This window comes from Parambassis ranga, chromosome 2 (genome assembly GCF_900634625.1).
Source record: "Parambassis ranga chromosome 2, fParRan2.1, whole genome shotgun sequence".
NCBI lineage: Eukaryota > Metazoa > Chordata > Actinopteri > Ambassidae > Parambassis > Parambassis ranga.
The window spans coordinates 2,604,295-2,623,657 of NC_041023.1; the positions used below are offsets into that span (position 1 = coordinate 2,604,295).

A 19,363-nucleotide genomic window follows, 5' to 3' on the forward strand; every position below is an offset into this window, starting at 1 on the left:
TCAAGCAGTGATCAATATAATCTCCAACTCTTAAGATCAGTTTCTTTCCTAAAAATACAAAAAGTTATCGCTTTATTAATGCTTGTATCAGTTATATTGTGTAATGCCTCATTTATATTTTGTCATATTTTTATACATTACATGTGGATAAAAGTAAAGTGACATAGAAAGAAAAATAAGAGTAGGAAACTGGTCATCAGTTGCCAGGCAGATTTCAGTGCAACAGGTTTTCTCAGGGGGAAACCAACACACAGAGACGGAACTGTTATAAACCAAAAGAATGTGATTTATTCCTACTGACCAAACCTCAGCACAACTTACTACAGTGAACAGCAATGAACAGAATGTATGAACTCACTACAGGTTAGTCTTTATCACTAAGTGTCTCTTCACCTGTCTGTCAAAGTCCTTAATGACTACAGTGAATAATCAGGCTAGTTCTGTTAAGTATAATCACAAAAAACACATAAATTTGGTTATTAGGAATTTTATTGATAGAGCAAACCAAAAGTACAAAAGAATGAAACAGCAGTGCAGATTCATTTAAGAGTTTACCTACTACTAATCAATAATGTTTACAAGAGGAAAACCCCTTAAAGTCCCAAAAACAGTAGTAGGAAATAAGATATCATTAATCTTTCTTTAAACACACAAAACAGCAAAATATCACACTTCAAAGTTTAAAATCAAAAATCCAAAAATAGATCAAAGAAACAACTTATTGATTAAGAACACCTTTAAACTAAAGGAAACTTATCTACCTGGTTTAAATCAAAACTAAAACCTAAATTCAGCTGTAAAGAAACGATACCAGCACAATATTTATAGCCTAGATCTGAAGTGATGCTGACATGTTTGTCTCTGATACAACCTGTTATTGATTTTGTCATTTTGGCCTGAAACGTCATGTATACTGAAAATAATGTAAAGATTTGCTGTCCTGTTCATCAGACTGAGAGCTGCAGGAGTTAATCCCAGCTGTTCAGAGGAGAGTTTGTGTCCAGGAGTATCAGAGACTGAACATCATCAATGTTTCTGATTGATCTGCAGTGATGTTCTAATCTACAGTTTGACAAACATGTCATGTCACTGTTTATAATCAGAGCATAAAGATATATATTGGAATGCATGTCTGTATATGTGTATATTTATCTTTCTATTATCAATATTGATTTGATGATTTACAAGAAACCCAACACCAGAAGGGGTGAATGTGGATCAGTTTGTTTAAAAATCTGTTTTTATGCAGAGCGATGCGTTCACTGTTGTGACTATTGTTTGAATGTCTTTTACTGTAAATGAGATTCTTATTGGATTAACAAACATTTTACCAGAGGAAAATCTGCTTTTTCAACATGAATCTAAATAAAAAATAATTTAATGTCATTTTTACTGTTTGTTTCATGATATTGAACAGTTTCAAGTTTATTTCCTTCTGGATTTATAATTTACCTGCATCTATATCTAGACTGCTGACACAATATGTGACATAGATGAATAATCAATGAATTCACAGTCTATGAGGAGAACATGGCGACACTGCCCCTTCTTCAGTGCAAAATGTTTCCATAGACCTAAAGACACAAAAACAAAGATGATATTTTAGTGAGTTTCTATGAAGCATCAAATTAATTTTGATCAGGCTCTAAAATGATTATAAATCTAAAGGAAAATATTATTATGATTATATATGATTATATTATGTATTATTATGTTTTAGACAAATTCGTACATTTTATTGTCCATTGAGGAAATTCTTTTTCACACATTCCGCAGACAGCCTTAGAGACAAGCATATAACAGCATAATAATCTCACTTAAATTCATGTAAGAAGGCCTGAAAAGTATGTTCACATGATATTTTTTATGGTTGTTAAAGATGTTGTTGTCTGACATTTGGAACAACTCACTGTCTGCAGGTTCTTTCTGTCGTTTAGGCATGTGCAGCTGGATTCAGTTCCTCCAGAACTTCCTTGGAGTTCACAGCTGTAAAGTCAGAAACAGATCTTCAGTCCACATCCTTAAAAAACACTGCAGGAAACAGTCCTTTAAAAATAATCAGTATAAACTACAGAAACACTTTTTAACATGCGTGTGAGATCAACAAATAAGAAGTTTTACTCACGAGATGGCTGCTGCTTGGCTGAAATGAAAAGGAAATCATAATCTCAGTTTTTACACTAAAAAACTTTACAGCAAACTGAAATCTGTTAGGAAAACTGAATAAAAGCATCAACTGAGGTGTAAAATCTCTCACCCGTCTTCTTTCTGTAGACAAAGAGTCCAATCAGAGCGACGGCAGCAAGAAGAACCACAGCAGCAACGATGGCGATGATCGTGGTGGTCAGGGCATTTTCTGTAAAAAAAGGTTTTGGTTTATTTCAGTCTCTTATTTGTTTACACACTGCAACCACAATGACAGCTGCTGAAAGTCACATTTACATCTTTTTTATATTCTTTATATATTTGAGTAACATTATTGGCCAAAAATTTGATTCTGTCTCATTTATTAAAGTGTCACAAGCATAGCAGTCAGCTAGTTTTAAGGAGTTATACCATTTAAAAAGTATTATTATCCTGCTGTAGCGGACGTGTTGAAGAAAACAAAATATATATCTCAATCACAAGTATTAAATAAATAATGGTGTATATGATTTTAATATTATTTTAATTCCCATTGGCAGATAGATGAGGAGCGACAGCCAGAAAATACAGAGTAAGCAAACAGGGAAATGAAGAGTGCTGTATGAACTTTGAATCTTCATTATGGATTTCTGACAGGCAGACTTGGCTAGTTGGTCCATAATTTGAATGAGAACTATCAGTTCATTTAAAATATTTTTTTATTTAATTGTGTTCATTATACAAGGTCCAAATTCATTTTAGGGTGAATCTATTTTTGGACCTCATTATTTCTAAAACTTGATAGATGTCAAGTTAAGGCCTGATTTGTACAAAAATATATGGACAGCGATTGAAAATACGAGTATTTTCGAGTAATATCAAGTATGATGCGGTGCACCTAACTTTTGTGCAGGTGCACCTAAGAAAAAAATTTTAAAAGTTTAAAAGTTAGGCGCACCAGTGCAGCCAGAGCTAAAAGTTAGTCTAGAGCCCTGTATCATGTTTAAATTTTAAATAGGTTGTACACTATAAGGAAAAAGTCCACATTTTATCTTAAAAAGTATTCGTTATTTTACATCCAACACACATCACAGTCCATGAATGACACTAAAGTCTTACTTTCATTGGTCCTGATCTCCGCTCCGTCCAGTCTGGTGATGATGTCCTCCTTCACCCCAGAGAGCTGAAACACACACTCATACTTCTTCCTCTCCTCCTCTGGAACTGATGAGAAGTCCATCTCAACACTCATCTGGAAGGTTCCATCATGGTTGGGGAGGATCTCTCCTTTCTCCACACCTTCATGAATCTCCTCTCCATCTTTCCTCCAGACCAGTTCAGCTCTGTTTGGGTAGAAACCTGTAGCGTGGCAGCTGATGGGAGAGGAGGGAGTCTTCTGGAGGAAACTCACTGAGTGACGATCTGAGGAAAAACACAAGTTTAGTTTTTAGAGAACAGAGTGAAAGTGATCCAGAGAATCTGAGGCAGATAAAAATGTGACAGAAAGACAGAAATGATGAAAAAGTGCTGATCAATATGTAGAGAGAGACAGAGGGAGGAGACACAGAGGGTTCTTCATTATAATGTCACAGCATATAAGAAACTGAGGAAGATGAACGTTGTCTTCATCACACTTAATCAGGTCATGTGACTCTACCTGTTCTCAGAGAGCTCCGCCCATAGTTCACATACTTCTTCCCCCACTCAGGACACTCCTGGGTGTAGTAGTTCTTTAAGTATGCTGTTCGAGCTTTGTTATTGTCCCACTTGTGTTTGGAGATGACAGCCTGTTGTTTGGCAGCAACAAATGTCTCTGTCTTCAGGTCAAATGCTATGAGGTCTTCTCCATCATAACCGTACTGATCATATCCATTGACCTCTCCAGTCTCATCGTCCCATTCACAGCCGTACATGTTCTGGTAAACATGAGCCCCTGAGAGACAGACAGAGACTCAGCAGTGAGTCAGAGATCACAGCAGTTATTCTGACCACAGAGCCACTGATCAACAGACACCAACAGCAAACATCTACACCTCCACCTGTGATCAGCTCAGTGGATCCATCCACAGCCAGTATTGATCTACACTGCTGTCATGGATTCAACATCACGTCCTCTGAGACTCTGCAGACAGCTGATCAGTCCAACAACGTCCTCCTCCTGTCTCAGACTGCAGACTGTCCTGAGCTCCTTCTAGAAGCTTCCACTGAAGGACGGTCTGAGTCCATGTTCAGAGAGCAGCCTCCACCTGCTCCACCAGGACAGTGAGTCCTGTTCAGCAGTGTGTTACTACAGCAGGTCAGAACAAAGCAGAGACCAGCAGGACTGTTCTGGAGCCTGAGAGGCCGCCTGTGTGTGCTCATATCATCTGTAGTCCATCATACATTTATCCATTGATCTCTTTTTATCATTCAATCAATCAATATTTAAAAATGATCTAAAACTTTTAAAAACATCAAATTCTGATATTCTGAGAAACAGCAGATGTTTGACATTTACTGGATAAAAACTTTAATGATCCATCATCTTATTAATTTTCTTTAAAACAAACTAATCAATCAATCGTCTTATTTATTGAACAGTATATGTGATTATTGATGATGCAGACTGACTGTGGTCACATAAAGATAATCTAATCTGTAGTCCTCCTATATTATGGACACACTGTGTGTCAGGACAGAACAGATAATCTGATCTAATCTGTAATCTGTGACATATTAAGGACTGCATTAAATGATTTGATTATTGATCATGTAATGAGCACTTTTTGAATTAATCAATTCATTGTTTTCACTGTTAAAAGTCAAAAACAATAAAAAATGTCCTTTAAGTTCTCTGAATGTCTGAGAGGAAATCTTTAAATAACTTCTTCTGTCCAAACAACACTGAACAGATTTTCATTTAAAATATTAAAGAATCATTTGATCAACATTTTCTATTGATCAACTGATCAATGAATTGACTAATCATGTCAGCAGCGTGTGTGTGTGTTTATGATGGCACAGACACACTGCAGTGAGGTTAATCTAATCCAGAGTGTGGTCAAACTACAGATTAACTCTGGATGAACAGACTGTGATCAGCTCAGCAGAGCTCATGTAATCCAGCCTGTAGTTTATAGAGTCACATGACTCTGTTCATGGAAACTGTCAAAACAAACTACATGAGCCGTCATTCAGAAACATGACACAGAGCTGCAGTGTGACACACACACACACATGTGATTGTGCGTCTGTTGGTTTGTGAGTCTCAGTTTATCTTCTTTTAACGCGCTCTGCTGTTAGCTGTTAGCATTCAGCTAGCAGCTCCGACTAAAAGGTGGAGTTTAATTCATGTTTCTGTCAGCTTGTCTCTGATTTATTCATGAAAGCTGCTGATGACGGAGAACCTTCTGGAAAGTCAGACGTCTGACAGAACTCTGACGTTTCCCTCTGACTGAACACCAGCTAGCTTGTTAGCTGCATCCATGCTAAACTAAGTGTACAGCCGGTGTGTGTGTGTCATGGTGTGTTTTCACGCTGTGTTGTTGAATGTTTCTGATCGCACTGAAATCAGAGGACGGAGCGATGAAACACGTCCTTGATCCTCTTCATCAAAACTGTTGCTGAGCGGTCTGACAGTCTGAGCTGTTAAACCTGCCGTCAGTCGTCTGCTGCTCTCCATCATCAACTGTAGCATGAATGCTAACTGCTAACCATGCTAACTGTAGCTCACCCTGCGGTGCTGAGGCGTTTGTTGAGTTTAAGGATCATGCTGTGGTGTTTGATCACAGAGAGGATCAGAGGAGACAGGAAGCTGCTGCACACTCAGCTCTGCACCTTTCTACATGTATGTAACGTGTAGAGAACACATGCAGTCAGCAGCAGACTCTGGGTGGAGTCTGACCTGCTGCTGGCTGACTGGCTGAGTGTGTGTTCAGGCTCTGTGAGGAGGATCCTGTCCTCATCTCTTGGTGCTTTGAGCTGCAGATCCTCCTGCAGCAGCAGCAGCTGTCCAGCTCTCAGCTCTCAGCGTGCACAAACATGCAGCAGACTACAAACTGATCATCATTCCTCTGACAGGTTTCTGTGCATGAACTGACTGATAAGAATCACATGTGTGTTTAATGAGTGTGCAGAGGAGCAGCAGAGTTTGTGCAGCGTCTGAGCTCAGCAGCACAGGACTGATGGTTTCCTGCTTCACTGTGTTCATGAGTCACAGTTAAATCCCTGTTTGTGTTCAGCTGTCTGACAGCAGGAGCTGAAGGAGGATTCACTGAGAGCAGTTCAGCAGAGCGAGCGTTCAAACACAGCGATGTGATGGAGGAGAGGACTGAACGCAGCTTCAACCAGATCAGACTGTCGAACTGATGCTAAACACATGGTGACTGTCACCTGCAGCTTTTTATTCATCCACTAAATCTAACAGGAACATTTTCAGTATGTCTCTGATCAATGGTTCAGTTTGATCACAGAGAGACTGATTGAAACATGAAAACACATGAAGCTGATCACTGCTGGCAGATTTTACTGGTTCATCAAGTGACCGACTGTCAGTCTGAGTTTCTACAGCACAGACACTTTAACTGGTTTATAGAAGTGATCTGATGTCAGCTGTGAGGCTCCATGACTCAGTGATTAAAATCATTTAAACGTCATATTTTAGTGCTGCTGAACGCCGACAGCATCAGACGTCTGTGGTTTCAGAGCTGACTGCAGGGTGTTTTTATTAATATAGAAGTAGTCACATCATTATTTTAAACTCTTCATTTTCAATATGACTTTTCTCTTGATCAGTTCATTTATTGACAAATGATTTCAGCACTTTACACAAGTGTGTTTATGAAGCTGCAGGCACACACTGTGTTTTTACTGTGAGACGTGTTTAATGAGTGTGTTTAACAAAGTTAATGAACAAATACCAGTGAAAAGAAGAAACATCCACAAACCTCCAGTCTGGTTGAAGCGCTGCTTTGCAATTTCAATGTTGCCTTTGAAGGACTGCTGGGTACCCACAGCGATCTGAGTGTTCCTCTCCCAGTACTGTGGATCTACTGCATCATTTACCCAGTCCTGTTTGGGCACTAATTTCATGCTGTTGCTGTCATAGTGAAGTATCTGAACTTCATCAACCATCCCAACAGCCACAAACTCTGGGAAGTTTGGGACTTGAGAGGACGCAGTGTAGAAATACTTCATGGAGTGAGTCACTGTAAGAAAAAGATGATGTGATCACAGAACTACAACTTTATATAAATTACACTTAACTTGTCAGTAAGAACAAAAACAACAGGCCTCATATGACGATCAATCATTTTTTAATGATCTTAAATGACGTAATTTTATTAGGATTTATTTGATTTAAAAGTTTTTTCACTCCAGCAGTCACTCCATCATCTATCTGTGCCCCAGCCATGAAAAGAACAATGATCAATATTTACTTATTTATCTGTTTATATTCTCTGTCCTCTGTTCAATATGTTTTATTGTAGTGACCAACACTCACAGGAAGGAGGATCAGCGTGTCAGCGCCCTCTGCTGGACAAACTGTGACACCGCTGTTTCTTTATAACCTCAAACCTACTCTCTGATTTCTGCAGGCTGTGGTTATTGATCAGCTGTCATACATGTTGATATCTACAGGTCTGAACCAGTGTCACAGCCACTGACGGATTGATCAGGTCGGATCCACTGATCAGCCTGATGAACAGTAATAACTGTCAGTGTGAGTGTAATGAAGGATATATGAGGTGATGACTGCCTGTTGGAGAACACAACCGGCAGTGTGCGCGCAGTTTAACAAATGACGAACTATCGACCATCGATTTACTTTCATATTAAACAAAAGTCTTTAAACCTCGTTTTGAAGATTAATTCTGATGCAGTGAAATTCTGTTAATTCTGAAAACTTCTCATAAACACTGCATCACACTGAACTCACTGTTTTTTCTTTTTACACACTAAGATGTAAAAAAACATTAAGCGGATCAGAATGTGTGTGTAATGTTATTTTATAACATTAAATGTGAACTGTTACAGGAACTATTAACTGTAAATACAAGGATCTGACGTCATTTACCAAATGTAACTTTGACAATGACAGAAATAAACATTAAAATCCATCAATGTATTGATTAAATCTATGAATGTGTGTAAAGATGAAAACATACCTGCTGCAGCGCAGTGAACTCCAACCAGGAACAAAACCAGCGTCTTCATTCTGATCCAACTATAAACTCTGAGACAAACTGTGCGACTCCTCTGTGAACATCCAGAGAAATGAGGGGAAAACATGGAGCAGCGTCAGTATCAGCCTCCACACGAACCAATGAGAATTCAGTCTGAGTGTAACGTCACTTAAATCTGGGTGGAATAGATCCACACAGGTTAGAAACGAAAATGAAAGTAGAATATGAGCATTTTAAGCAGAGAGAGAGCGGGAGACATGAAGAGTTCATCTGAGGACAAGGAGACTTTAGGACAGAAGGTTTTAGTCTTTCAGCCTCTAATGTTTATTTTAAACTTTATATTTGTTTTTACTTGTCTTGTTTGCTGCTGTGACGTCTTCTTTTCCCTCCTGTCTCTAAATACCACTGAGGTTTTATTGATCTGAAATGTCCTAATTTCTGTGGAGAGGGGCTCCCTCTAGTGGCTGAAAGCTGCAGTTGTTGAGTCATGAGAAGCTAAAGGCGTTTATCACAAATATATTTATTAAAAAGACAATAAAATGTTCCCAGGAAGTGTTAGCATGTTACTTCTGTGTGTTAGTTTGAAATAAATCAAGAACCAAAGAAATAAAAGCAGAAAGTTTTTAAAGACAATCATCAGATCAGATTCTGACCTGTCATGACGCTGTAAACTGACTGAGGAGAAACTTCACACCACTGTTGATGTTTGAACACCTGATGCTGTTTTTCACTTTGCTTTGGTTCAGATTTCAATTCTCACTAAAAACTTCTTCAACTAGAGCAGAGTGACTCGAGATATGAGAGTTCATATAAACATATGTTTTTAATTCATGCTTTTATAAATGAGAAACACTTTGTTGATGCACTCATATTAAACACACTGGACACTAACATGAACACCCAGGGTTAAATTTAAAGGCTGCACTTCAACATCCTGCAGAGGCAGGTTTTAGCTTAACTGATCTTTTACATCAGCCGAGCTGAGTGTTGAATGTAAGCTGCAGATTTATCATTGAACAGTGCAGTTACAGAAGACTTCCTGTTCATGTGTTTGAGAGGAGTCAGGTCAGAGGACAGTTTGTGTCCAGGATGATCTCAGATAGAACATTTTTAGTGTTTTTAGCTGCTGATTGATCAGGGATAATTTTTTTTCATGTCATTCTGTTTGTATGGAGGTTGATGTGATGCTTTGTTTTGAATAATGTTTGAATCATTTTTACTCAAAGTCCTTTTTCAGTTAACATTGAAACACCATTTTCTTCATGGAAAACTGATCTAATGTCTGCATTTACTTGCTGACTTTATGTTTACCTCCATCTGTGTCTTATATTAATCTGACAGTGAACCAAACTAGCAGCCAGAATATTACTGAAGTCAGGAACAGTAATGAGAAGGAAAAAGTTCCTATATTTATTTATTTATTTATTTTTGTTAAATCCAATGAAACAAACACCCTCTGAAGAGCAGTGTGTGCAGTCTGCCTTCAATCAACAGGACAACAAACGTGTTCCTTTAACATTTATTTTATTGTTTCATGTCATTTTCACAAATGTCCTTCACACACACACACACACACACACACACACACACACACACACACACAATAGTGCACAATTGTATTGTCTCAGTAGCTGTTAAAGTAGCAGTGATCCAGCAAACACATACAAATAAAAGAAAATCACAAGAAGATCTTTTTAACATCAGCCTTGACAGCTGTCAGGTTAACGTGACTGTACTGGTTTGATGTAACACTGGACATGTATTCTCTGCCCTGCATGATACAGAGGGGGTCGAGCTGTGTGCATGTCGCTTTGTGGAGGATCATCATGAGTGACGTTAAGAAAAATTATTTTTCTCACAACAGGGAAATCGGGAGAAAAGATCAGCGACGTAATGTGTAAAGACACAATATAAAACTGGGAGTGACAGTCTGGATTGAGATTAAGATTAAGAAAGCTTTTATTTGTCTGCAATGGGAAGCTGTATTGTAACAGCAGAGGTAGGACACAGTATAAAACACTCCATTAAATGCATCAGACTGTACAGAGGGTTGGATTGTTGTACACAGTACATTCTAATAAATAAATACATTGAAGCAGTAAATCTGCTCACTAGTCCTCTGTTTGCCATCATGGCAGCAGCTCCATCTGAGACATCCAGGTTGACTTTTTCACAATCCATGCTGCTGAATCAGCTCATCCAGCTGGGAAGAGACAACAACAGTAATGTATTAAAATATAAAAGATAACAGTAACAGCATATTACTTAAGATAATTTTTCATATCAATTTTAAATGATTACAGCCATTATTATTTGTCCATGGTCACATCTCGTACCATTTGTGAAACATTGTGGGGAGTAGAGTAAATAACTCTCAACCTCTATCCTGACTGAGGGGAATAACCTCTTTAAGACAATGTCTAATTAATACTTCCAGAATTGTCCTCAGCCCTCCAAACAGAATTTTTGTTTAAGCAATATTGCCATTTTCCAAAAGATCATTTATTATTCTAACAGCACTTTTGACCCCAATAAATTGTTTATCTATGGTTATTTTTGGATTATACGCATACGTTTGAGTATACTCAGAGGTAACCTGACACAGAGCTAGCTGGATCCCGATTCAGTACCAAGACATCATCTGCATAAAGAAATCATTTATTGCTCTCTATCACCTCCTATGACTCCCTTAATTCTCGGCTCTGATATGTTCCTAGTGGTTCTAAGAAGATTGTAAATAACAGTGGGCTTGACTGCATCTCTGTCTAGTCGACCTGGTTATACTGACACATTTAGACATCAGTCCGTTTGTGATAACTGCAGCTGTGGGCTGTGCATATAAGACTCTTATCCATTCACAAACCCATCACCAAGTCCAAATTTTGACAAGGTTGCAAATAAAAAGGCCCATTCCACCCTGTCACAAGCCTTTTGGATGTCACGTGATACGGCTGACACGGGGTGGGGTTGGTTCTATTCATCCAGATTAAATGCAGCAGGCTCCTCATATTATCAGCAGAAGGTCTATTTCTTATGAACCCACTTTATGAATCATTTCAGATAAAATGTCTTAGATAATATTTTGCAGTCAATGTTTATCAAGCGTATGGGTCTGTAATTAGCTGGGTCCGTTAAATCCTTGTCTTTATTTGGTATCAATCACAGAATGGCCTCGTTAAAACTTTCTGGGAGTGAGCCATGTTGAGCCACTTCTTGAGGTGGGCAAAGAATATCTATATTTCTTATAGAACTCTGCTGGGAAGCATCCACGCCTGGTGACTTCCCAGTTTTCATACCTCCAATTACCTTTCTGATCTCAGCATCTGTTACAGTAGCATCTCCTCTGAAGAGTGTTGTGGTAGCTCCACGTTCTGTAAGAAAGAATTCAGGTCTGAGAGGTGTACATATCTTAAATATCCTTAGACTTATGTTGTTAATCCCCTTTGCCGATGTAATAAATGATTTAGCATTTAGCCATTAGTCGTCCAGTTTTTCACCATTTTCATAAAAGTGTGTTCTAAGTCTTAATTAAGTCTTGATTCATGCTGTAACGTGATGCTTTGCAGATCGTGTAACTCTCAGCTGGGTGTTAAACCTGCCTGTTCCAATAATATCTACAATTTTATTTAGAGTTATGTAGTTTAATTACCGAATTAATCTCCTGCAGGCGGAGAGTGGGTGCTGTAGAGTGCGGCCATCACCCAGGTCTTCCCCATGTGACTCCTGGAGCAGAAATGTGTTTTTTATTATATGTTGGTTCAATCATCAGTTTGCTTTGCTGTTTGCTTTGTGTGTTGTGGTTTCCTCCCTCTCCTGCTGGCAATGGAGCACACAAGCACCTAAGGGCTTATACACAGCAGCTTACTGTTGCCTGATCATCGGTCTCTCCAGTGGATGTCACATGTGCAATCAAATCCAGCTTGAGCCAAAAAAACCCTCAGCCTCTCCTTCTGCCTGCAGGACCTGCCTTGCTGCCTTCAAGCAACAACCGCTAAAGATTACCTGTGTGCTCAACAAATTTCCTCAACAATTGGAACAACTCACTGTCTGCAGGTGGTTTCTGTCGTTTAGGCGTGTGCAGCTGGATTCAGTTCCAGAACTTCCTGGGAGTTCACAGCTGTAAAGTCAGAAACAGATTTTCAGTCCACATCCTGAAAACACTGCAGGAAACAGTCCTTTAAACTCATCAGTATAAAACACAGAAACACTTTTTAACATGTATCAACAAAGTTTTACTCACGTGATGGCTGCTGCTTGGCTGTGATAAAAAGCAACAAAAACAATTTGAGATTTTACACTTAAACTTTTAATCTGATCTAGCTTGTTTCTTTTACTTATTCACCAAACTGAAATTGAATAACTGAAGTCTTAAATCTCTCACCCATCTTCTTTCTGTAGACAAAGAGTCCAATCAGAGTGACAGCAGCAAGAAGAACCACAGCAGAAACGATGGCGATGATCATGGTGGTCAGGGCATTTTCTGTCAAACACACAGTGTTGGTTACACCTCGTCTGTGTTGGTTTCAGTCTCAATCACATTTAGATTAATTTGTTAAATTCCTTTATACCTGTGAATAATTTTGGTTAATAAACTGGATTCTGTCTGATTTAATAATCTGTACATACATTCACTCATTAACTGAATAAATCTGTACATGAATCCTCTGTCAACAAAGTCAAGTACGAGGACTACACTCTATTTACCATTGACTTGTTGAGGGCCCAAAATGGAACTGATACATTACTGCAATAATAACCATGGCCAAGGAAAAGCAACACATGAAAGTCCATGAATGACACTAGAGTCTTACTTTCATTGGTCAGGATCACAGCTCTGTCCAGTCTGGTGACGACGTCCTCCTTCACCCCAGAGAGCTGAAACACACACTCATACTTCTTCCTCTCCTCCTCTGGAACTGATGAGAAATCCATCTCAACACTCATCTGGAAGGTTCCATCATGGTTGGGGAGGATCTCTCCTTTGTCCACACCTTCATGAATCTCCTCTCCATCTTTGCTCCAGACCAGGTCAGCTCTGTTTGGGTAGAAACCTGTAGCGTGGCAGCTGATGGGAGAGGAGGGAGTCTTCTGGAGGAAACTCACTGAGGGGAGAACTGAGGAACAAAAACAAGTTTAGAGTTAATATACTAATCTATCTACCTATTAACTTATCAGGCACATTTCATGGAGACTGTGATGAAATAATGATCATCATGACGTATCATGTACATAAAGGAGAGGAGGAGGGTGAAGCTCACAGGGAGTTATGTTCACACACACCGACTACACATGGCGACTGTCCCAAACTACCGCAGACTGGTGCAGTCTTTACCCGAGACAACAGGGCAAAACATTGTGTAGTGTCCCCAGTTTTAATCAGGTCATGTGACTCTACCTGTTCTCATCAGAGAGCTCCGCCCATAGTTCACATACTTCTTCAACCACTCAGGACAGTGCTGGGTGAGGTAGTTCTTTGTCTGTGCGATGTAACCTCTGTTAGTGTTCCACGTATCTTTGGTGATGACAGCCTGTTGTCTTGGAGCGATCCATTGCTCTCCCTTCAGGTCAAATGATATGAAGTCTTCTCCATCATAACCGTACTGATCATATCCATTGACCTCTACAGTCTCATCGTCCCATTCACAGCCGTACATCCTCTGGAAAACATGAGCCCCTGAGAGACAGACAGAGACTCAGCAGTGAGTCAGAGATCACAGCAGTTATTATGGCCACAGAGCCACTGATCAACAGACACCAACAGCAAACATCTACACCTCCACCTGTGATCAGCTCAGTGGATCCATCCACAGCCAGTATTGATCAGACTGTCCTGAGCTCCTTCTAGAAGCTTCCGCCGAAGGACAGTTTGAGTCCATGTTCAATGAGCAGACTGCACCTGTGATACATTTATCACTTCAATGTGTTAGAGAGTGAAACTACAACAAACCTTCAGTCTGGTTGAAGCGCTGTTTTGCAATTTCAATGTTGATTTTGAAGTTCTGCTGGGAAAACCAACAGTTCAGAGTCTCTTTCTCCCAGTACTGTGGATCATCACTGATGTGTTTCATCCAGTCCTGTTTAGGAACGTTTCTCTTGGTGATGCTGTCACAGCGACTGATCTGAACATCATCAATCATCCCAACAGACACATACTCCGGGAAGTTTGGGACTCCAGAGGACCCAGTGTAGAAATACTTCAGGGAGTGAGTCACTGTAAGAATAAAGTCAATAATTAGACATGTTTAAGATTTTTGATTATTAATATGTTGTAAAGATGAATACATCATCAACATTTAAGATAATATGTGCCTCCATTCAAACAAACAACCTTAGTAGCTTAGACTAAACGACTAAAATCTAAACTATGTTAAACATTAAGTTGATGTTTTGCTTTTTTACTGTTATTAGTTGTTATTTTAGAATTACTGGACACATTTAATCAGCGTTTCATACATGAAGCTTATGTTAGAAAATACATTTGTGAACTCGAACAAGGAAGTCCTGAACTGGGATTTTATCTTTAAGGTACATTTTCTGTTACAATGACTGGACTTTAAAACGTGTCACTGACCTGATGTCACCTCGTGTAGTCCCAGGAGAAGCAGGAAAATGAACGGCTTCATTTTCACCTGTTGTAAATCCTTAAAATATTCATTTTTTCACCCAAACTACGTCGTTACCTCCAACTTCTACCGTGTCTGATCTGAAATGAAAAAATACGGACAGACGTCCGCAGCCTCCTTCTGAGCCAATGAGAATTCAGCTTGTGTGTCACGTAACTTGCATCCGGGTAAAACAGGTCTACACAGGTTTAGTGTAAGTGAAAGTAAACATTTTTTATTGTTTTAGTCTGTTGCGACTCTAAAATAAGCCTAAAGCCACCGGACAGGTGAAGACGGGTCCTCTCTGTGTGACGCTGAGTCCGGGTTCAGCTTCATGACAGTATTTACTGTGAAGAGAAGTTTGAAGTGAAATAAAAACAAAATGGATCCGCTGGAAGCTGCTGACAGTCAGACCACCAAACAGATCAGCTCAGTGAAAAGCTGCAGAGAGGAGGAATTATTGAAGTGTTGATATTTGAACACCTGAGTTTCACTTTGTGTTGGTGCAATATACTGAGACCACATGTCAGATAGTGAGAGACGAACATTCTTCACTGGTTAAAAGAAACTAAAGAAAAGTAATCCATAAATAATTGTAATCTGTAACTTTATTTGTAACACAAAGCTTTTCTACAGTTTACAGAACTGTTGTTTCACTGCAGTCATTATTTTTTAAGCTTTTCACCTCACACACAAACTGTAATGACAGAACAGACCCTGAAGGAAATGTTAAGTTGAACCCAATAGACATTCAAAGCATTATAAACATTCTAAACTCATTTCTAATAATAAATCAAACATCTAAATGTGTATATGTGACTAAAACTACAAATGAACCCTCACACATGTACAGACTGGAGAACATTGTCACATCATGTTGTTTAAAGTGCAGCAACATGTCAGAGGGCTGAGGCTCCTACAGGAAGTGGTTTCTGTGTTTCAGGATGATGGTTTTCATTCTGTTGATCCACTTTAACCAACATGCTGCAGCTTTTTATTCTCCCTGTCATCGTGTCTTTGGTCTCTGAGAGCTGCCGCACTGACTCCATCAAACATCTGTGGACACAGCTGGAACAGCAGCATCACTGCTCTGCACATCATGAGACAGAAGATCCAGCTCCACAGAAACACAGCGGTCAGCTCTGACTGACATTTAACAGGAAACAAATGCATTTAATAGCAGTATAAAAACACAAAGGAATGAAGCCTGACTGCAGAACAAATAATCAAAACACTCAGAAATATTCTTGGAGAGAAAATGTACATTCACTTCATCATCTTCTGTTTTTCATCAGGCCCCTGATGGAAGACACAAAACACAAAGCGTGTTATTTGCATCACCATAGATTTTATTCTTTACATCTTTAAATTTTGTAGTTACACTAAGAAACCCTGATACAGCTACAAGTGATGCACTCACCTTCGTTTCTGGGTCTTCAGCTGATAAAGATGAAGCATCAGACAAACAAAACAAGAGTTTAATGTAAAAAGCAGAATTATACTGAGAGATATCAAATGCAGATTAGTCTCATGTTCAATTACATGTATTCATTTAAAAAAAGTTTAAATATAAACTTACAAGTTCATCCAAACATCATGAGACAGAGTGGAGTGTATTCAGTATGTTAATACATGTCTTGTCTGTTTTTTTTGCACCCTGAAATACAGAAGACATTATTATTATTAACTTAAATAAGAAAGGACAAAAATATTATCAGCACAGTATAAAACTAACTATAAATAACTATATAAACAAACTGTAGTTCTATGAACATTAAAAGTCAATATTTCATATTGACAGTAAAGGCCTCACTCCAGATGACGACTCCAGCAATGCAGAGTCCCAGGAGGAGAAGTCCTACAACAGCTCCAGCAAGAAGAACTGGGAACCCAGAACCTGGATGTAAAACAAACACACTGTGTATGTCACTATTGAAACACTGGATTGTGTCAGATGATGTTAACACAGAGAATTAAAATGTAATAAAAGACAAAGCAGAGAGCAGCTGGTGTGTTTTTGCAGTGAAGCTCATTACTGTTTGATTCATAAGTACTTTTCCTCTGAAAACTGGACAGCACAGCACATAACCGTGTTTTCATACTGCTGGAAAGTGTAAGGACAACTCTGAGGGAAGATTGTAAATAGGTGCACAAAATGCTGTTAAAATGTCAAAATGTCAAATCTATGTTATGCAGAGCTCAGAATCTCCAGTAGTGGACCAATTTGACCTAGTTGACAATGAAAGGTTTTTTTTCTTCATATTCCGGACTTACCTTCATTGCTCCTGATCTCAGATCCGTCCAGTCTGGTGATGCTGTCCTCCTTCACCCCAGAGAGCTGAAACACACACTCATACTTCTTCCTCTCCTCCTCTGGAACTGATGAGAAATCCATCTCAACACTCATCTGGAAGGTTCCATCATGGTTGGGGAGGATCTCTCCTTTGTCCACACCTTCATGAATCTCCTCTCCATCTTTCCTCCAGACCAGTTCAGCTCTGTTTGGGTAGAAACCTGTAGCGTGGCAGCTGATGGGAGAGGAGGGAGTCTTCTGGAGGAAACTCACTGAGGGGAGAACTGAGGAACAAAAACAAGTTTAGGGTTAATATATTAATGTATTATTAACAACATGCTAAAGTCCCATTAATGAAATGTTGACTTATTTCATCCCTGATATATATACTATGTAGTGTGAGTAAGCAAAAAGGTTGAACATAGACCAGAACACAGACATAAAAAGAGAGATGAGGAGGGAGAGAGATGAAGAGCAGAGGTGAGGAGAGAACAGAGTGAAAGTGATCCAGAGAATCTGAGGCAGATAAAAATGTGACAAAAAGACAGAAATGATGAAAAAGTGCTGATCAATATGTAGAGAGAGACAGAGGGAGGAGACACGGAGGGTTCTTCATTATAATGTCACAGCACATAAGAAACTGAGGAAGATGAACATTGTCTTCATCACGCTTAATCAGGTCATGTGACTCTACCTGTTCTCATCAGAGAGCTCCGCCCATAGTTCACATACTTCTTCCCCCAGTCAGGACAGAGCTGAGTGTAGTAGTTCTTCTGACTAGCTGTGAGAGCTTTGTTTTGATCTAATTTGTTTTTGGTGATGACAGCCTGTTGTCTTGGAGCGACCCATGTCTCTGTCTTCAGGTCAAATGATATGAAGTCTTCTCCATCATAACCAAACTGATCATATCCATTGACCTCTCCAGTCTCATCGTCCCATTCACAGCCGTACATGTTCTGCCAAACATGAGCCCCTGAGAGACAGACAGAGACTCAGCAGTGAGTCAGAGATCACAGCAGTTATTGTGACCACAGAGCCACTGATCAACAGACACCAACAGCAAACATCTACACCTCCACCTGTGATCAGCTCAGTGGATCCATCCACAGCCAGTATTGATCAGACTGTCCTGAGCTCCTTCTAGAAGCTTCCGCTGAAGGACAGTTTGAGTCCATGTTCAATGAGCAGACTGCACCTGTGATACATTTATCACTTCAACATGTTAGAGAGTGAAACTACAACAAACCTTCAGTCTGGTTGAAGCGCTGTTTTGCAATTTCAATGTTGATTTTGAAGTTCTGCTGGGAAAACCAACAGTTCTGAGTCTCTTCCTCCCAGTACTGTGGATCATCACTGATGTGTTTCATCCAGTCCTGTTTAGGAACGTTTCTCTTGGTGATGCTGTCACAGCGACTGATCTGAACATCATCAATCATCCCAACAGACACATACTCCGGGAAGTTTGGAACTCCAGAGGACCCAGTGTAGAAATACTTCAGGGAGTGAGTCACTGTAAGAATAAAGTCAATAATTAGACATGTTTAGTATTTTTAATGGTTAATATGTTATAAAGATGAATATATCATCAACATTTAAGATAATATGTGCCTCCATTCAAACAAAATACCTTAGTATGTGGCTTAGACTAAACGACTAAAATCTAAACTATGTTAAACACTAAGTTGATGTTCTGCTTTTTTACTGTTATTAGTTGCTATTTTAGAATTACTGGACATATTTTTAATCAGCGTTTCATACATGAAGCTTACGTTAGGAAATAAATTTGGGAACTCGAACAAGGAAGTCCTGAACTGGGATTTTATCTTTAAGGTACATTTTCTGTTACAATGACTGGACTTTAAAACGTGTCACTGACCTGATGTCACCTCGTGTAGTCCCAGGAGAAGCAGGAAAATGAACGGCTTCATTTTCACCTGTTGTAAATCCTTAAAATATTCATTTTCCCCCAAACTACATCGTTACTTCCAACTTCTACCGTGTCTGATCTGAGAACTCAGGCTGTGTGTTACGTAACTTACAAAACAGGTCTATCCAGGTTTAGTGATAGTGAAAGATGAACAACAATCTCTCAACATTCTTCAGTGATTACAACAAACAATCCAATCCAGAAATAAATGTAATTTATAACTTTATTTGACTGATGTTTCACTGCACTCATT

The 19,363-nt window shown here is 39.1% G+C and overlaps 3 protein-coding genes and 1 long non-coding RNA gene across 5 annotated transcripts; all 4 read right to left on the reverse strand.

Moving 5' to 3' along the window:
• Positions 1–471: 471 nt before the first annotated feature.
• Positions 472–8,397, reverse strand: LOC114432520 (class I histocompatibility antigen, F10 alpha chain-like). 2 transcript variants are annotated; one of them, XM_028400577.1, is made up of 8 exons: positions 8,271–8,397; positions 7,050–7,310; positions 3,782–4,057; positions 3,244–3,546; positions 2,258–2,356; positions 2,126–2,143; positions 1,911–1,986; positions 472–1,574 (listed from the first exon to the last, which is right to left on the reverse strand). In XM_028400577.1, exons 1-7 carry the CDS (start codon positions 8,392–8,394, stop codon positions 1,934–1,936), a joined length of 1,134 nt encoding a protein of 377 aa, XP_028256378.1. In that variant the 5' UTR covers positions 8,395–8,397; the 3' UTR covers positions 472–1,574; positions 1,911–1,933. The 2 variants fall into 2 exon arrangements, with proteins under 2 accessions (XP_028256378.1, XP_028256379.1); XM_028400578.1 differs by lacking the exons at positions 472–1,574; positions 1,911–1,986; positions 2,126–2,143; positions 2,258–2,356 and adding an exon at positions 3,120–3,176 and having other exon boundaries at positions 3,212–3,546.
• A 1,398-nt stretch (positions 8,398–9,795) lies between these two features.
• On the reverse strand, positions 9,796–12,522 carry LOC114432535 (uncharacterized). The gene is made up of 4 exons (XR_003670284.1): positions 12,333–12,522; positions 11,938–12,011; positions 11,595–11,659; positions 9,796–10,491 (listed from the first exon to the last, which is right to left on the reverse strand). It is a non-coding gene; the product is annotated as an uncharacterized LOC114432535 (long non-coding RNA).
• Positions 12,523–13,654: 1,132 nt separating this feature from the next.
• On the reverse strand, positions 13,655–14,946 carry LOC114432534 (H-2 class I histocompatibility antigen, K-K alpha chain-like). The gene is made up of 3 exons (XM_028400598.1): positions 14,860–14,946; positions 14,236–14,499; positions 13,655–13,962 (listed from the first exon to the last, which is right to left on the reverse strand). The coding sequence occupies exons 1-3, from the start codon at positions 14,909–14,911 to the stop codon at positions 13,670–13,672; spliced, it is 609 nt and encodes a 202-aa protein (XP_028256399.1). The 5' UTR covers positions 14,912–14,946; the 3' UTR covers positions 13,655–13,669.
• A 532-nt stretch (positions 14,947–15,478) lies between these two features.
• LOC114432526 (major histocompatibility complex class I-related gene protein-like) lies at positions 15,479–19,333 on the reverse strand. The gene is made up of 8 exons (XM_028400591.1): positions 19,060–19,333; positions 18,430–18,693; positions 17,878–18,156; positions 17,165–17,467; positions 16,704–16,787; positions 16,470–16,547; positions 16,311–16,330; positions 15,479–16,189 (listed from the first exon to the last, which is right to left on the reverse strand). Exons 1-6 carry the CDS (start codon positions 19,109–19,111, stop codon positions 16,516–16,518), a joined length of 1,014 nt encoding a protein of 337 aa, XP_028256392.1. The 5' UTR covers positions 19,112–19,333; the 3' UTR covers positions 15,479–16,189; positions 16,311–16,330; positions 16,470–16,515.
• Between the last annotated feature and the right edge of the window lie 30 nt (positions 19,334–19,363).

Bases quoted from the DNA above. Each gene is read 5' to 3' on its own strand.
- LOC114432520 (XM_028400577.1), bottom strand. From the start codon at position 8,394: ATGTTTTCCCCTCATTTCTCTGGATGTTCACAGAGGAGTCGCACAGTT. The intron at 4,058-7,049 runs GTTTGTGGATGT...TCTGTCTCTCAG, and splicing joins GCGCTTCAACCAGACTGGAG to GGGCTCATGTTTACCAGAAC. The intron at 3,547-3,781 runs GTAGAGTCACAT...GTTTTTCCTCAG, and splicing joins GCGGAGCTCTCTGAGAACAG to ATCGTCACTCAGTGAGTTTC.
- LOC114432526 (XM_028400591.1), bottom strand. From the start codon at position 19,111: ATGAAGCCGTTCATTTTCCTGCTTCTCCTGGGACTACACGAGGTGACA. The intron at 16,788-17,164 runs GTAAGTCCGGAA...TTTTACATCCAG, and splicing joins TGAGATCAGGAGCAATGAAG to GTTCTGGGTTCCCAGTTCTT. The intron at 16,548-16,703 runs GTGAGGCCTTTA...TCTGTATTTCAG, and splicing joins TGCTGGAGTCGTCATCTGGA to GGTGCAAAAAAAACAGACAA.
- LOC114432534 (XM_028400598.1), bottom strand. From the start codon at position 14,911: ATGAAGCCGTTCATTTTCCTGCTTCTCCTGGGACTACACGAGGTGACA. The intron at 14,500-14,859 runs GTCAGTGACACG...TTATTCTTACAG, and splicing joins ACTACACGAGGTGACATCAG to TGACTCACTCCCTGAAGTAT. The intron at 13,963-14,235 runs GTTTGTTGTAGT...TCTGTCTCTCAG, and splicing joins GCGCTTCAACCAGACTGAAG to GGGCTCATGTTTTCCAGAGG.